The 17,568-nt window shown below is 40.8% G+C and overlaps 1 protein-coding gene across 2 annotated transcripts in view; it reads right to left on the reverse strand.

Moving 5' to 3' along the window:
* Positions 1–17,568, reverse strand: part of Thada (THADA armadillo repeat containing) — a 276,549-nt gene that overhangs the window by 198,450 nt on the left and 60,531 nt on the right. For both annotated transcript variants that reach the window (XM_029471015.1, XM_029471016.1), the window contains exons 23-26: positions 14,994–15,126; positions 12,094–12,207; positions 10,376–10,498; positions 5,136–5,227 (exon numbers count right to left, since the gene is read on the reverse strand). In XM_029471015.1, coding sequence (XP_029326875.1) covers positions 5,136–5,227; positions 10,376–10,498; positions 12,094–12,207; positions 14,994–15,126 — 462 coding nt within the window. The remainder of the gene's footprint in view (positions 1–5,135; positions 5,228–10,375; positions 10,499–12,093; positions 12,208–14,993; positions 15,127–17,568) is intronic.

Below are 17,568 nucleotides of genomic sequence, written 5' to 3' on the forward strand. Positions count from 1 at the left end.
TCACTGAGGTCCATGTGCAGTGTCTTTACACAGTCACTGAGGTCCATGTGCAGTGTCCTTACACAGTCACTGAGGTCCATGTGCAGTGTCCTTACACAGTCACTGAGGCCCATGTGCAGTGTCTTTACACAGTCACGGAGGTCCATGTATTTGGATCTAATAATGTTTTTCCAGACACATTTCCTTCTTACACTGTACAAAATCTTTCTATGCATTTCTCTTTAAGAAGACAAAATAAAGAAAGTGCATAGCAATAAATCAAGTTTTATTGTCCTTTTTAGATTGGATTTCTCGCATGTACCCAGGTCTACTCATCCACTGTGCCTTTTAAAGAAAACTTCCCTTCAATATTCCACTTAGCTTTCCATTTATAAATATCTACAGAATTCAGTACTTGTATCATGTTATGCAGATAATGATGGTATATATTTTCCATTTCACCTGGTTCCCAGTCTCAATCTTTGTGTCCTCAGCTGAACTGTAAGCTCCTTGCTTCTAGACCAGGCTTCAGGCCCTCATTTGCTCCTCTCCCAGTTAACACAGTGAACAGTGCTAACAGTTCACAGTAGGTGCTTGCCATGAGCGCCACACTGCATTAGGAATGTGCAAACGCTACCCTAATTCACTCTCTTCCTCTCCACTGTGCATATGGATGTCATATGGTCAAAAATAAAGCTTTTCAGAAGATTATCCATCGACATTGGTTATAGAGCTTGAATAAGACTACTTGAAGGTTAATTCACATAGGGTTTAATGAAATCGGGGAAAGACCGACCTAGAGTTAAAGACCACATATATTTTGCTTCTGCTGTATGAAAGGAAGAGTCATGAAGGACCCCCACCCTCCCTGTGCAGATGGAGCTGTTTGAGAAAGCATGGTCAGAGCTCTGAGTCAGGCTGAGTTCTAAGTCTGTTAGATGACAAGAAACACAGGAAATGGCTTTTAGAAAATCTAAATAAAATATTACTCAAGAACACAACACATAAGGGGCTGGAGAGATGGCTCAGTGATTAAACAAGAGTATCGGCTGATCTCCAGAGGAACTGGATTCCATTACCAGAACCCACATGGCAGCTAACAAGCACCTGTAAGTCCAGTTCAGAGGACCTGACTCTTCTGGCCTCAGTGGGTACTACATGGACATGTTGCACAGACACACAACACACGTAGGCAAAACACCCACACACAAAATATAAATAAAAAATTTTAAAAACTCGCCACTCAATCCAGGGAAGGGAAACTCTGTGGTTATACAAATATATGAATGGCCGTCACAGCTTTATCTGTTAACAGTTCAAAACCACAAACAACACAAGATAGCCTTCAATAGATGCACAGTTTAAAACATGCAGACAGATAAAATGGACCAAAGAATACATATAAAACACGGCCAATGAGCTCAAAAAGTACCTTTATTTTAATACACTTACAAAGGAAGATGGACTCTCGATCACTTCTTTATTTATGAAAGTAGGTTTTGTTTGTTTGTTTGTTTTACCCAACTATGTGGCAGGTCTATGCACTAGGAACTGCACTTAACCGAATCTGCAATTCTAAGAACTTTACGGAAAGCCCGAGCTTAGCATTTAAAGAAGGATAGACAGCAGGGATACTCCAAGAACCCTCATTTTACAGAGGAAAACTCCAGGCACAGAGAGATCAGCTAGAACTTGTTTCAGTCAATTACTGCAGCCATCTGGGGATAAAAGCAGGAGAAACCAGTTTCTTCTTCCTTTGTTTAGCACCAAGAATGTGTTTATGAAGCAAGTCTGTCTGTTAGTCTCCTACATGCAAGAGAGTATGAGAGGCACCAAGTATACAAACAATGTCAAGACACTGACAGCTAACTTTTCTCAAAAACCTGGCAGCACGGATGCAGGGCAAGGATGGCAGAAGCAGGACAGAAGGAATAGCAAATGCGTCTGTGTGCGTGCAGGACTCCAGCCCTGTCAGAGGAAAAGGCAGTCTAGTGCTTAGTTCTCTGCTCACAGTAGCCCCACGAGGACAGAAGCCTAGGCCTCAGTACCCTAGGATGGTAGTGGGGAGAGGCTAAAGGGGTTTATGAAGGTCACTGCCAGTGGCAGCAGAAAGCCTAGAAACCAAGCTGTTTACTCCAAGAAACAGGATTTTCACAGCTGATGAAAAAGGCAGGTGTTCTTTTCCTGTCGACTCCTTCCTGACCAGTAGCACACAGCTGTAGTTCTCTGGAAGAGCAGCGACCGTGTGAAAGCAAACATCACCATCCTGTGAGATGTCACCAGGTGAGTTAGCTTACCCGACTGCAAAAACCAAAAGTCAAGCCATCATTTCCAGCAAACACCAAACAATAGACGGAAAGGCCTCAGTATGAACAAGCAGATGTGCACTGCAGCAGAGAGCGACGCAACTAAGTACATCTCGTTTGCAGACCGACTGCTGCTGCAAACTGGAGGCCATGAAGGCGTTAGAGTGCAGCTCCAATGACAGTAAGACAGGCTTCCCAGTTGGGAGAAAGCAGAAGCCTGTGTAAGGATGGTCCTGACAAACCTTCAGATGACAAACATAAGGGCTCTGACCAAACTCGGCCATCACACTGAATAAAGAATCCATTTCCTCCTTTTCCTCGCTTCCCTTCCACTGCACTAGAACCATTCGGCTTCTTTCTCTCCAGGAAAGTTCACATTTCCTACCCTTTCCAACTCAAAGAGAATCAATGTACAGAAGGAATCTCCATCAGTGTAACATTGGTAAAACCATGTTTATCACTGCCATATTCTTCCCCCCTTTCAACCTAAATTAAACAAATCTCATCATTTTCTCTAGTACATAGTAAAATCTGTATGCACTTCACAACTATAAGAAGAAACCAATTATATTTGCTTTTCCAAGACAAAGTTCCCCGTAGCACAGGCTGGCTTCAAACTAGCTATGTAGCCCAGGCTGACTTTCAGCTCCAGATGCTCCTGCACCGGCATCCTGAGGACTGAGGCTACAGGGCTCAGTTTGTATCACCAGTAGTCACGGTTTTATAAGCTGATTGAACTATGTGGAACCTTAGCACACTGCAGAATTATGCCCCAGGTGCACAGACCTAAAGAGAAGCAGCACTAGTCATTTTAAACTACTCAATGGACAAACTACTTTAAGAAAAGCAAAAATTATCATCATCCTTCCAAACAAGCAATGTTTTGCTTTTGAACTACAATTTGGATTTCAGAACAGACTAAGAACTAGAGAAATGCCTCAGCCATTAAAAACAGTTGCAGCTCAATTGTGAGAATCTGGGTTCAGATGCCAGCACTCACATCAGGTGGTTCACAGACTCTTGTAACTCCAGCTCCACGGGGCCTGATGCCCTCTTCTGGTCTCTGTCGGTACTGCATACATGTGTACATATTCTCACATAGATACACAGAAAAATAATAATGATTAAAAAATAGTCTAGTATTTTCATCAAATTCTTAGGTGATTCATAATTATATCCAGTTACCTCCCTTTTAAATATATGGTGAGTTTTACAGAGTGGTAAATAGATTTTTAAATTACAATTCAGAGTGACACAAAGTTCCACTGACAGCACATATCTCATAACCTTTTTTTCCTGGGAGACATGGTTTCCGTCTGTAGTCAAGGCTAGCCTCAAATTCACAATCCTCCTACCTCAGCCACTCTAGCACTGGTATCACAGTGGTATGCCTCAGTGTCACAGTGTCTAGCATACTTTTTAATTCCTAAGACTTAGTTCTATCACAAGAAAATATATTCTGTGCTGGAGAGATGGCTCAGTGGTTAAGAGCACTGTCTGCTCTTCCAGAGGTCCTGAGTTCAAATCCCAGCAAACACATGGTGGCTCACAACTATCTGTAATGGGCATTCGATGTCCTCTTCTGGTGTGTCTGAAGACAACTACAGTGTACTCATATACATGAAATAAGTAAATAAATCTTAAAAAAAGAAGAAGAAGAAGAAGAAGAAGAAGAAGAAGAAGAAGAAGAAGAAGAAGAAGAAGAAGANAAGAAGAAGAAGAAGAAGAAGAAGAAGAAGAAGAAGAAGAAGAAGAAGAAGAAGAAGAAGAAGCAGTAACAACAGCAGCAGCAGCAACAGCAGCAGCAGCAGCAGAGAAACACTGTGGGTGCTGGAGGTGCAACAGATCATCTTAGGAGTGGTGTGCAAAGCATCCAAATGACGTGCTGATAGCTGGGCAATAATGGAGCAGGCCTTTAATCCCAGCACTCAGGAAGCAGAGGCAGGTGGGTCTTTATGAACTCAAGGTGGGCCTGGTCTACAGAGAGAAGTCTAGAACAGGCAAGGCTACACACAGAATCCCTGTCTAGAAAACAAAAACCAAAAAGAAAAAGGGAAAAATAAATTTTATTCTTTAAGTAATTAGCCTAAAACTTAAATTTGGAGCATGGCAACCTTTTTAGGTGAGAGGGAAAACTAAAGACCACTTAGCCAAGCAAACTGGATCCTCAGTCATGGTAAGGGAGCAACTGAACACAAAACAACAGTGACACCTGGTGTTAGACAAGCACCAACTCCTCTGCAGTGGAAACAACCCCCTAGTTAATTGCTTCTCTTCTAGAAACGGATACAACCTCACCGTGCATTTAAATTGTCTATAATCAAAATGTGTGCACAGGTTCACTAAAGATATCATGTCAAGAGAAAATATATCCCAGAGAGTAAACTCCAAAAAGCCAGAAGTACTGATTCTTCCACGTGTCTGAGTCTCTAACTTCTCCACATACAAAGGAAAAAGGAGTCAGTACATACACTGAACACATACAAAGATGGCTACGTCTCTACCTGGACACGACAAGATGACGTGCTGAATAGTTTTTTAAATACAACTAGAAAGAGTAACTGGGGGCACTTCATCAATACTTGAAGAAGATAACAAGTACAGACAGAAGCCTTGCTTATGTACCCAGAGGTAGTCAGTCTGCACTACTTACTGCCCTGCAGCCCTGCCCTGCTCCTGCTGCCTCCCAAGACCTGCTCATTACACAGTTGATCCGCCCATGGATGCAGACTAGGGTATGGCTGAGCCCACTGGAGCACTTGTACAGTCTTAGCTCACTGACGACTCTGTGAATCAGCACCTACATTAGCCTGAGCAGGCTGTGTGAAGGTGAGGTTGCACTCGGCTTACCTATTTGTTTTGGAAACTTCATCCTTTCCTCTCTTAACGCCAAAAACTCTTGTGATCAAGGAACTAAAGAGAAGTGTGGATGAATTTCTCACCTAATGTAAAATAAACAGAAAGTAAGAGTTAGAAAGTAGTTACGGCATGAAATCCATTTATAATGTTTAAACTAGATATTCAAAATCATTACCTAATTGGGTGTGGCTAAAGAAAATAAGGATTGTGTTCATAAAAAAGGCAACTGAGAAAAAAAATTCTGATAATTCATTCAATGACTTCCTTTTCAGCTGTACCAGCTGTGCAAGTCCAACCACTGCACACAACAGAGACTTTTCTAATACCATATTTCTAAAACCAAAGTGGACTTTTACTTCCCACGTCTGACAATGAGCACACCAGGGAGACCCGAGCTCCTCCTTTCATCTGTGAAGGACACTTGTGAGGTTTAACTTGATAGAATCCATGAATTAAAGCAGCCAAGACAGCGGTTAGTATTCAGGATGGTATTATTAATCTTACAATGCCAATTAGCCCCTCAAGTAATTTAACTCAGAAGATTTCTTTTCTTTCTTTGTTTTTAATTTATTATTATTTTTCCCACCCAAAATAGGGTTTCTCTGCATACATAGTCCTCCTGTCTGTCACGGAACTCCCTCTGAAGACCAGACTGGCCTTGAACTCACAAGAGTTCAAGAGTTCACCTTCCTCTGCTGGGACTAAGGGTATGCAGTTCCATCACACAGCCTCTGAGATTATTTTATGATGATTGATTAGTGAAAAGTAAAACAACCAGTCAGTGCAGCACAAGCTGTAAGACCAGGATTTGGGAGGTCAAAGCAGGAGAATCATGAGCTGCAGGCCTGCTTGGGTAATATAATGAGGGTATATAATGTCTTTCAAAAGAAAAGGGGGGAAGATCATGTGGAGAGATGGCTCAGCAGTTGTAGGACTGGGTGTTTTTGAAGAGGACCCATGTTCAGTTCCCAGCACCCATCTGATTCCTCACAACCAATCACAACTCCAATTTTAGATCTAATGCTGTTTTAACTTCCTTAAAAACAGGCAGACATGTGGTGCACACATATACATGCAGGCAAAACATTCACACAGGTAAAATAAGCAAATAAATCTCTTAATAAAGGAAAAACTATTATGAATAAAGCATAATTATTACTCCAACATACTAACAGAGCCTATCTTCACTAAGCCATCATGTCAAGATCCTTCAGAGTCACAAAAAAATCTTCACTATCCTAATATTAGCCTTCCTCAATTATCTTATCAAATGAGTGAGCACTGCGTTATACCAGAATCATGAAGAACATTCAGAATCAGAAATTTTAAACTTCTATAACAGAACCTATAGTAAAAGGAGGCATCATCATAATAATGTATGTCAACTAGTAATATAAGCAGAGAGATTATCAAAACTAAGAATGTGAGCCAGCAAAATGGCTCAACAGATAAAGGCACTTGATGCTAAGTCGGATGACATAAGCTCCGTGCCTGGGACCTCTCTGGTGGAAGGAATGCTAGGAAACACTTTCCCATGTGTCCTTTGTCACTTTAATATCGTCTTTGGAGAAATGCATGTACTTTTAATTGGGGTGTCTTTTTCTTACTGAGTTTTAAATAACCTTTATGTAGAATGTAGGATCTTGCCCATGCTAGGCAAGTGTTCTATCACTGACCCATAACCCCAGCTGTTACTTTGTTTTCTTCTGCTTTTTAATAAGCTCTTAACAATTATAATGTGACTGACTGCTACACATGAGCTGTATAATTATGTACGCAAGCACAGGAAAGTGCAATGCATATTTTTGAAGAAGGTAACAATAAAGGCAGTACAATTAGAAAGGGGCTTCCGAAGCCATTGCACTGGGAGCCACAGACTCAGCTGTCCAGAGTGCTGGCAACAGAAATGGCAGAGCACTGTGTCTAGGCCAGTTAATATCCAGCTCAGGCTGACTAGTGGCCTCCAGGGAACAGAAGACCAGTGTTGCCAGATCTTCTGTGTTTTTCAAGGGAAGCCAGAAACCTCAATTTTTATGTGAAATCTCACTATTTGGAAATGCTGGCAACAAATTAAAGGAAAGGGAGGCACCATCTTGTGAGCCAAATAAAACACAGGAGTAGACCACATCTGTCCTAATGGCCACCCACTGCCACCTCTGCTCTAGATGTGTGAATTGCCAATTCATCCACAATCACCGTGAAAATGGACTTTATACCATTCACAGTGTAGTCCCTAAACCACACAGAGATTTCCACTCAATGGTAGGCAAATCACAGAGCTCTTGTTGTAATAAGAGCAGTCAGTGTCCCCAAGCAGCACACCATCAACTGTCACCTGCAATTCTATCACTGGGATGCCCCTGCCTCAGGTCAGACCTATAGTACATGAATATTTGTTAGTGTGCTGTTGTTGCTGTTTTTACATTCTGTGGATGGCTTTGATGTGCATTTCCCTAGTGACAAAATGCTAGGGAACACTTTCCCCTGTGCCCACTGATTACTTTAATACCTTCTCTGGAAAATGCATGTACCTTTTAATTGGGTTGTCTTTTTCTTACTGAGTTTTAAATAATCCTTATTTAAAACCCAGGGTCTTGACCATGCTAGGCAAGTATTTTATTATTGACCCACAACCCCAGCTGTTATTTTTTTGTTTCATTTTTTTTTTAAAGATTTATTTATTTATTATATGTAAATACACTATAGCTGTCTTCAGACATTCCAGAAGAGGGCGCCAGATCTCGTTGCGGATGGTTGTGAGCCACCATGTGGTTGCTGGGATTTGAACTCTGGACCTTCGGAAGAGCAGTCGGGTGCTCTTACCCACTGAGCCATCTCACCAGCCCCCTCATTTTGTTTTTTAATAAGACATGATCTTGTTATGTGACCCAAGCTATCCTCTTGCTCCAGTTTCTCAAGGACTGGGATTATTGATATAAACCTGCCATACTTTGGTCATTTGAACATGGTATTAAACAGGTGTTAGACTAGTCATACAGGAAGGAAGAGTTTATTCTGGGTTACAGTTCTGTCATGGTACAGAAGTCAGGTGACAGGAATAGGAAACTGGCTGGTCACACTGTATACATAGGCAGGAAGCACAGAATAAACAGGAAGTGGGACAAGGCTATAAAGCTTCAAGACCTGCTCCCAGTCACCAGTTTTAAAGGCTCTACCGAGTAGAGTTTCACAACCTTCCCATACAGCGACACTGTGTGGAAACTCAAGTACTCAAACACATGAACCTATGGGGCACCTGGGTTATTAAAATCTCAGTGCCAGGTAGAAAGGCCAGAGAAGTCCCCAAACAACAAAGGCTAGTGCATTGTTCTTCGTTGTCTACCAGGACTAGAAGGGAAGACTCTACTGCTGAAGGTACGACACACTGTGGGTAAAGGAATCCACAGACTCTGAAAGACCTACGAAGATATTAAGAGCTGCTCTGTTTGCAGACCATCATTACTAATCATTTTAGAAGTGCAAATCAAAGCCAGAATGGGAGGGGCTAGGGAGTTAAGAGCTTTGCTGCTCTTGACCGAGGGAGGAGCTAAGTATGGTTCCCAGGTCCACACGGTGGCTCACAAACATCTTTATCTGCACTTCTAGGAGATCCCATGCCCTCTGTCGACTTCCACAGGCACCAGGCATGTTATGGGGTACATGTATACATGTGCAAACACAAAACATTCACACACACACAATGAGTCTGAAGATTTTTTTTAAAACCAGAATGGAATACTTTTTCACACTTATTAGAACGGGCTTTCAATGAGGTTTCACCACCTCACACACACAAAATTAGCTCATTTTAGTTAGTTCTTACAACATATTAGACATATACGCCTACACAAGATTGTTTGGATATTTTTGAGAGGAAGCCCCTATGGTAGAAAATATTATCTAGTATAACTCTACATGAGAATAATCAAAGCTTAGCATTATATATGACATGAGAAAATCAAAACCGAGTCTCTGTAAAGAAGCAGCAACCATTATGCTGGCATTTCTTCCTTACAGACACAGCTAGAGATTGACTGTGTCTTAGGAGTTCATTGACAACGATTTTTCCTGAAGAGAATAATTTATGTGAGTCAAAAAAATTCAATAAGAACATAAAAATCTAAAGCTGAGTATCTTCCTTTTCTCAATCGGTTTTGAATCTTCAACGCCAACTTTACACCTAAGAGATCATGTGTTTTATTCAAATCCTATTAACAATTTAAAAATACAGGGGAATGCTGGGGTGATGAGGCAGGAGTGGGTGGGGGGAGCTCCCTAACAGAAGCAGAGGGGGGTTACGACAGGGGGTTTGCGGAGGGGAAACAAATAAAGAAGAAAGAAAGAAAGGAAGGAAGAAAGAAAGAGAGAGAGAGAGAGAGAGAGAGAGAGAGAGAGAGAAGCTCTGCCGCTGTAGGAAACAAGTTCTAACAAAGGGAGCTGAATGCCCACGTGTTACAGCCAAACTGAGAGCAGAGATTCCGACCACGGTCATTTACTGCTTCATCACTCACAACTGAAAACTTGAAAACAATCTCAATGTCTATTGATATCATCTTATCAACAGAATAAGGAAAAATGGTCTATTGGCATACCAGAATATTATTCAGCCTTAGAAAGTAGAGAAATTCTGATCCATGCGACAACATACTAGAAACACATCAAACACAAAGGGACATATATTGTATTGTTTTACATATTTGATGTGCCAGGGCAGGCAGATTCAGAGAGAAACCTCTGCAGGAGCACAGGAAGGAAAGAAGGAAAGACCAGGAGTTGGTGGACAGTCTCAAGAACCCTTCTATTTGTAATGAGAAGGTCAGAAAACGGGCAATAGTGCCAACTTCTCTGTACTTGATGCAGTGAGCTGTGCATACTTACAGATGGCTGAAGTGGTAAATTAAAAAGTGATAATGGACTATTAAAAGAGGTAGCAGCCTAGTATCAATCACTGTGTATCACAGAGAAAACTATAGCAGGAACAGCCCAAAGATAAGACTATTAGAAAGCGCTCACATTTTATGTGGCGTACGTTAAAGACACACAAATGCCATAGAAACCACAAAATAAAGTCATTATCAATTAGAAGCCAACAAAGGAGAGAAAATGGAACCATAAAGGAATAAAAATGTATCCTGATCCAAAATCATCCCCTGAAAAAGTTACAAGCTTATAAAAACCTACTATTCAAAAGCATAAGTAACTCAGTGGGGATGCATGGCAAGAACACTCACTGCCCAGACAGGGGATGTAAAGCCCAGAACTGCAGCCTTAGCTCCACCAGCAACATAGGGGATGATGTTTTCTCCCAGACGGGTATCTCTGAACAAGGCTCTGAGAATATTTAAAGCATGAACCTAGAATGAAAAGTTCAAAAATTAGTGATGGATTTAAAACTATGGTAATTCTAAATATGTACACAAATTACCAGAAATGTAGAGTTCTCAAATAAACTGTACATTTAGGAGAATACCCCTAAGAACTGAACATCTACGTAAGCAGTTTACAAAATGAACAATGCAACCAAAAAAGCTTCATCCACTGAACATATGCACAATTCTGTGCCTAATACGTAAGAGTAGCAGGTTCTTTCCAAAGATACATGGAACATTTAATTTTAAAAAATGGTCATAAACCCATTCACAAACAGAATCTCAATAAATATCAACTACTGCTATCTTGTAGATTATGCCCTGATAACAGAGGAATTGGGTAGAAATACTGTTTTAATATTTTAACAAAAATGCATTTTATTTTGCTTTTTGGTTTTTTTCCCTCCAAGACAGGGTTTTGCTACATAGCCCTGGCTGTCCTAGAACTTGGTCTGTAGACCAGGCTAGCCTAAAATTCACACATATCTGCCTGGCTCCCTAGTGTAAGTCTTGAAAGGGTATATCATCACTGCCTGGCTGAAATAAATACATTTTAAAACGCTGGTCAAGGGGTTGGAGAGATGGCCCATAGCACTGGCTGTTCTTGCAGAAGACCCAGGTTCAGTACTCACAAGGGGGCTTACAACCCCAGTAACAACTTATCTAATTCTAGTTCCATGGGATTTGACAGCCTGTTCTGACTTCCATAAGAACCAGGCACATACACGGTACATATACATGTAGGAAGTCAAAGCATACATACACATAAAATAAATAATTATTAGAAATATTAAGCAATATTCAAAATATTTTAATATTTATAGTTGAATACTACAAAATCTTTTTGTTCTATTTCCCAAAGAATTATGTTACAGTAATTGGCCCCTATGTATGTATGTATGTATGTATGTATGGTGTTTAATCAGCACCAGACTTCGTCACAGTCACAGTCCACATGACGGCCCATGGCACCTGACACCACCTAAGACTTAAAATCCTATCAAGTTACTTCTCTTTTCCCTCACTGAGCACAGGCCTCCCACAGTGCAAAAGGAGCTTCCTACTAAAAGGTACTTTCCAGGGATGGAAAGGTGCACAGATTCTTCTCTATCTAGTGGTGGGGAATGGTTGTGAGCAGTGTTTGAACCCAAGGAATTAAAATATTACTTAAAATTAAAATATAAAATACTAAAATTCCTACATTACATTTTAAAGAAAGATTCAATTGTTCAGCTACAAAATGTACATTAACTCAAAAAAGCTCACACAAAATTCAAGTGTGACTCCATTTTCATTTTCAGGTTTTTAGGTATAATAGCAACACTGTGAAATATCTTGTCAAATGAATGTTTTCAAGAGTTTTAAAGTTGTCCACTTTCATCACTACATATCAACCATGGCAAGTTTATTTTGTAGATAAGAAAGACTAAAAGGGGGAGAAAACAAAAAAGTAAAAATAAGCCAAATCTCTAAACACGTCACAGTAACCTGTCTTCAGGAATTCTGTATCTTCAGCAGATACTTTAAAGAAATAAAGGTAGAGGAGAGATTTAACGGAGACTTAAGTCCTCCGTTCTTACCTGGGGGACTCTGCCCTTTGAGTCATCTGCAGACAAAGCCAAGGAGATCAGCTCCCTCATTGTTATTTTCAGCAAGTCCATTCTACCCTTCTTTGGTTCAGATGCCAACAATGCCTATGGGGGAAAAAATCCCCAAATCAAGGGGCTTTTATTTTGCACACACCTATTTGCTGGCTTTGGAATCAATCCCCAAATTTAAAATACCCTCTATTAAAAATAAGACTATTGAAGTAAGTTAATTAAGCCAGGCTCCTTTAACCAGGTAGCTTAACTTTTCTAGCCTGTTCCTGTATAAAATTAGGTTACATGTCAACTCCACAGCCCCTTCTGTCTGTTGGTTAATTATATAATAATAAGCAGCTGGTGAATAAATGGTTCTGATTGGCCACTTTGTAAGGACCAAAATTAGGTAAAACATCAGATACAATAAGCAAGGCATTCAAATAAGAAAATTTTCTCTACTTAAATAATGACAAAAATATACTGGATTAGATTTCATCTAAAGGTTTATAGTCCCTCTAGAGACTAATTAACAATTTAATTATTCACAGAAGAGTTAGTCTAATCACACCACAGCATTTGAAACAACACAGGACAAAAAGAAACATTACAAACTCCAAGGGATCATGCATTTGGATTTCAAAGGAGTGTCTTGCTTACTGTGTGACTAGCATCCCATAACATACCCATAACATAATAATGGACTTTCAGCACTTGAGGCAATGTAATAAAAATGAACGAAGTATAGACATATGTGACAACATGAAGGAACTGGGAAAATACACTGCAAAGTGAAAGAAGCCAGACACAAAAGACTGAGCACTATAAGATTCCACTTACATGAGATGTCCACCACAGACAACTCTACAGAGAAAGATTAGCTGGTTGCCTAGGGCTGGGGACAGCAGAGGGAAGGAGGGTGACATGGGAAGTTACTGCTAATGGGTAGGAGTCAGGAGATATTCCAAAATTAGATTGTGCTAATGGTTCTCGAGCTGGGAGGATATACTGAAAATCACTGTGTTGCATGCATCAGATGCATAAACTGTCCACAGGTGATTATATGTCAATAAGCTGTCAAAGGGAATTCACTTCAGTCACATTCCTGGACTTTCTTCCTTCACCTGTATGTCGTTTTGCCTGCTTACACAGAGGGAACTCACGCACTGAAATGGTAGGTTTTGCCGTAGCTGACTTTAAACTGAAGTTGTCAACAGAACAAAAGATATTACTTTATTTGTAAGTCATGTTAAGAAAAGTAGGATCCTTTTGAACACATTTTTCTAACAATTAAAACTTTATTCCACTAAGATAAAAAAAGAAAGCTACACTCCATGCCTGAGAGGTTTTGTTCCTAGAAACATGACTTGACTCAACTTCACCCAAGAACTGGGCAAGCAGTATGGCAATGCTGCCTGCTGGGCTTGGGAAATGGACTTGCTGATCACTCCGTAACCATGGGCACTGGGCACAAGATTACTATCAGCGGGAATAAGCACATAGCACAAATACTGGACAGGACATTCAGTTGCCTGACATCTGTCCTCAACAAAGAAGGCCACATGAACACAGCAGGTCTGCAGGGATTGCAGATAGGAAACTAAACCACACTCAACCAAAGTAGCTCAGCTCATCTCTCAGGCCTATCTAGTAATCTCAGTCAATCACTTCTGCAACTGTGCATCAAAAAGTCATGAAAATATTGGGAGTACAAGAAAGAAAACAGAGAAAGAAAAAAACCACAGGGGGACTAAAAGATTCCTACTTTACTTCCACTGCACTTATTACACGACCCGTTTTGTGGATTTTTGTCTTACTTTTAACAAGAATGGCATCTGATTTAGTACTGTGAGTGTACTGGGGTTTACTCTTCAGGATAATGAAAGCAACAGTCTCTAACTCTCTATCCTGTGAGGTATAATTACTTTAAAAAGCAAGAGGTTGAGCATGTTTTCATCTGTGTTTAGGAACTGTATTCATATAGTCTCATATGAAGATCTGGTCAGGGGTCAGATGGACTAGGCTTAGCAATTCTAACATCCCTTTGGCAAGTCACCTCTATATCCCTAGTCTCATATAGGATATCTTTATATGATAGCTGTACTTAGCTCATAGAGTTTAGGTAGGGATTAAATGATGTAATAGGCTCAACATAGCCACACTACCCGAGAGCTACTATTAATATTGTGATTTTTTTTTTTTTTAGGCTGTGTGGTAGTGGCACACTCTTTATTACCAGCACTCAGGAGGCAGAGGCAGGCAAATTTCTTTGAGTTAGAGGCCAGTTGGTCTATGAAGTGAGTTCCAGGATGAGCAGGGCTACACAGAGAAACTCTGTCCAAATCAAACCAAACCAAAAACAAATAAACAAAAAAAGATTATGTTTTTTATGATGGATACTTAATAAAAGGACTCAAATATGGAGACTTCCTAAGTAAGCAATCACTACGCCCACAGCGATCCCTGACTACTGAATACATGGATGGAAATCTATGCTGCCCTCTGTCTATATTACAAGACTGATCTCCTGCTCCACGAACAGACCTGACACAGAACATACTGTCCACACAGTAATACAAAGTCATGCAGGAAGACAGAGTATGGCACAGCCAGGAATGGTGCTTGCCACCAATGTTAACAACCTAAATTCAGTTCCTGGGGTCTGAATGATGGAAGGAGAGACCAACTCCAGAAAGCTGTCCTCTGATCTCTATGTGTACCATAGCATGTATATGCCTGTATACACACATAAATCACTAAATGTAATAAAAAATAAAAAGAAAAAAGTCACAAAGGCTATGGTACTGAAAGACAGAAACATCTAATACTTTCACTCACACAGTAAGAAGAGAAGTACAGTGTCCAAGCCCGGACAGACAGTGCTGCTCTTAGGGGAGTACCTGTATGTAGAAGGGAATCCCAGCACTGCGCCTCGTAGCACAGAGTTTGGATGAGGGATCACTGCCTTTAATCTCCTCCAGAACGCTCCACAGCCACTGCTCTGGCAGCTTTTGCAGACTCACATTAGAGCACCTGAAAGGTACAAGCGAGTAAATGCTTGGAATCATCCGGTACTAACAGGTAAACGTACACTAGTGATAGACGGTAACACTGTTACAAAGAAGAGACATTTTACACTGAGAAGACTAAAACTAAAAAGCTTCTTACTACACCCTATGACTACACTATTACACACACACCTATTGAATCTGTCAGTCTCACTGTCAGCCTCATGAACTCTAGAATGACCTGAGAGCCGCCCGCCTCTGGGCATGCCCGGGAAGGATCACCCTTTCTGGGGTGAGAAGACCCACCAGCCATGAGTGCGCTTTCTCAGAGGAGACAGTGAGCTCAGCACAGACTCCCACCACTCTGCTCTTCCCTTTCTGCTTTTGGATGGAGCCACTTGCAGTTCCTGGTGCCTGGCCTCCCCTGTCACGACATTCCTGTCCATGAACCACACAACAGACCCCAATTCCTTAAGCAGCTTTTTATAAAATATTTCAATCACAGTAGCAAGAAAGTTCCTAAGACACCCTCTTTACTGTGTGTCTTGGGACTGGAAGCTATTAAAGGTTCTACCTACTACAACTACTGTGTGCAGAGCATTATCTACAAATAGGTTTGATCACATAGGCTTGCCTTCATACTCACAATGGTCTGAAGAAAGCTTACTAAACTCTTACAGATATTCCAGACGATAAGATTCAAGGGTTCCAACAAAAACATCACATACAGTTTTCTGTAATTTGTTTTTTATTTATAGATATTATACACAAAGTAAATATATTTAGGCTTACATTTTAATAATTATTTGTATTGCACTTAAAATGTAGCTTCTCAAAAATAATTTTTTTCAAATCTGTAAAATATTAAGAATGAAATTTATCTAGGGAGAGGCAAGACATGTTAAAAGTTCATCTGGACACTATCAAAGGATGCTCTTAAAATTGTGTGTGTGTGCTGGGCGTTGGTGGTGCACGCCTTTAATCCCAGCACTTGGGAGGCAGAGGCAGGTGTATTTCTGAGTTCGAGGTTAGCCTGGTCTACAGAGTGAGTTCCAGGACAGCCAGAGCTACACAGAGAAACCCTGTCTCGAAAAAAAAAAAAAATTGTGTGTATGTGTGTGTGTGTGTGCAAGTGCTTGTGCATACACAAACAGGCAGGAATGCCTTGCAGAATAGTCTCTCCTGCTACCTCAGGGGATCTGAGGCTCAGTTGTCAGGCCTATGCTTAAGCCCTGCTGGCTGCTGACCATCAATCACACTGGCCCATCAGAAGACTTTTGCGCTATTGTATTAGTATGAGCTGAAGCAGCAGCATACTCAATGACAGGCAAACAGCCACTATGGAAAGTAGGCACCCTGACTTAAGGGAGTGGTGCTTAGGGATTAGACGGGGGCTTTAATGCACAGGCAGAAGCTCCACTGCTGAGCGAGCCCCTAGCCCCTTCCAGTTCTTATTTTGAGAAAAGATCTCAATGAGTTGCCCATCCGAGCCTGGAACTTGGCAATCCCATTATTCAGCCTTCCCAAGTAGGAAGTAAAGACCAGGCCCTGCTTAACTGAAATTAACACAGTAAAGTAAACAGATATCAAGTTGGAAAAATGCTTTGATTTTAAGCAGAGGAAAAAAAAACATCAAAAAGACAGCTGGCTGTAATTTGGAGCAGGAGTCACACCTTACTCAAGACACACATTTGGGATTTGGTTTTTTCTGTTGAAGAACAGTGAACTTCCATTTCTGACTATTCCAAGTAGCAACTGAAATTTAAAAATACAATTCAGACTTAAAAATAGAACTAATACTACTTAAAATGAGTGATTTTAAACCTTGACATGGGCACATGAGGGAAAGAGCCAACAAACTCCAACACGCCAGCCTTGTTTAGACCTCGATTTGAGCAAATACAATGTAAGAATACTGACAAATAACATAAAAATGTGCAAGTAGTGCAGATACAACACACACCAAGCATGGACCAGTGCAACATGAGGGAAGGTGTCTGCATGTTAAGAGACACAGCACAGGAAGGCCTAGGCATAAAATTCACAGACCAAGACTAATTATTTCAATACTTCAACAACTACCATGCAAACGTACAAAGCACGAGTGGCAAGGTCCATTACCTGAGCAATAATAAAGATAATTGGATCGATTATTCTCTCTACTTTTAAACGTGGTTTACACTCATCTACATACATACACACATTTCTATTGTAAGGACTGAAGTTGCTTCTTTCTCTATCATTTTAAAGACAAGTGTCCTATGTTGACAGAACTGAGGAGGAATCCTGCACCCTCACTGCCAGGTAACTATTCTCCCAGCAAGCTTCATTCCTAGCCACAGCTAGTAATCTCTTTAGCTTACATCAACATTACCAACTTAGAGGCCCAAGAGATGGCTCAGCAGTTAAGCACACGTACCACTCAGGTAAGAGGACCTGAACTGAGTTCCCAGCACCCACAATCCTC

The sequence above is a fragment of the Mus caroli genome, chromosome 17, assembly GCF_900094665.2.
Source record: "Mus caroli chromosome 17, CAROLI_EIJ_v1.1, whole genome shotgun sequence".
Classification (NCBI taxonomy): domain Eukaryota; kingdom Metazoa; phylum Chordata; class Mammalia; order Rodentia; family Muridae; genus Mus; species Mus caroli.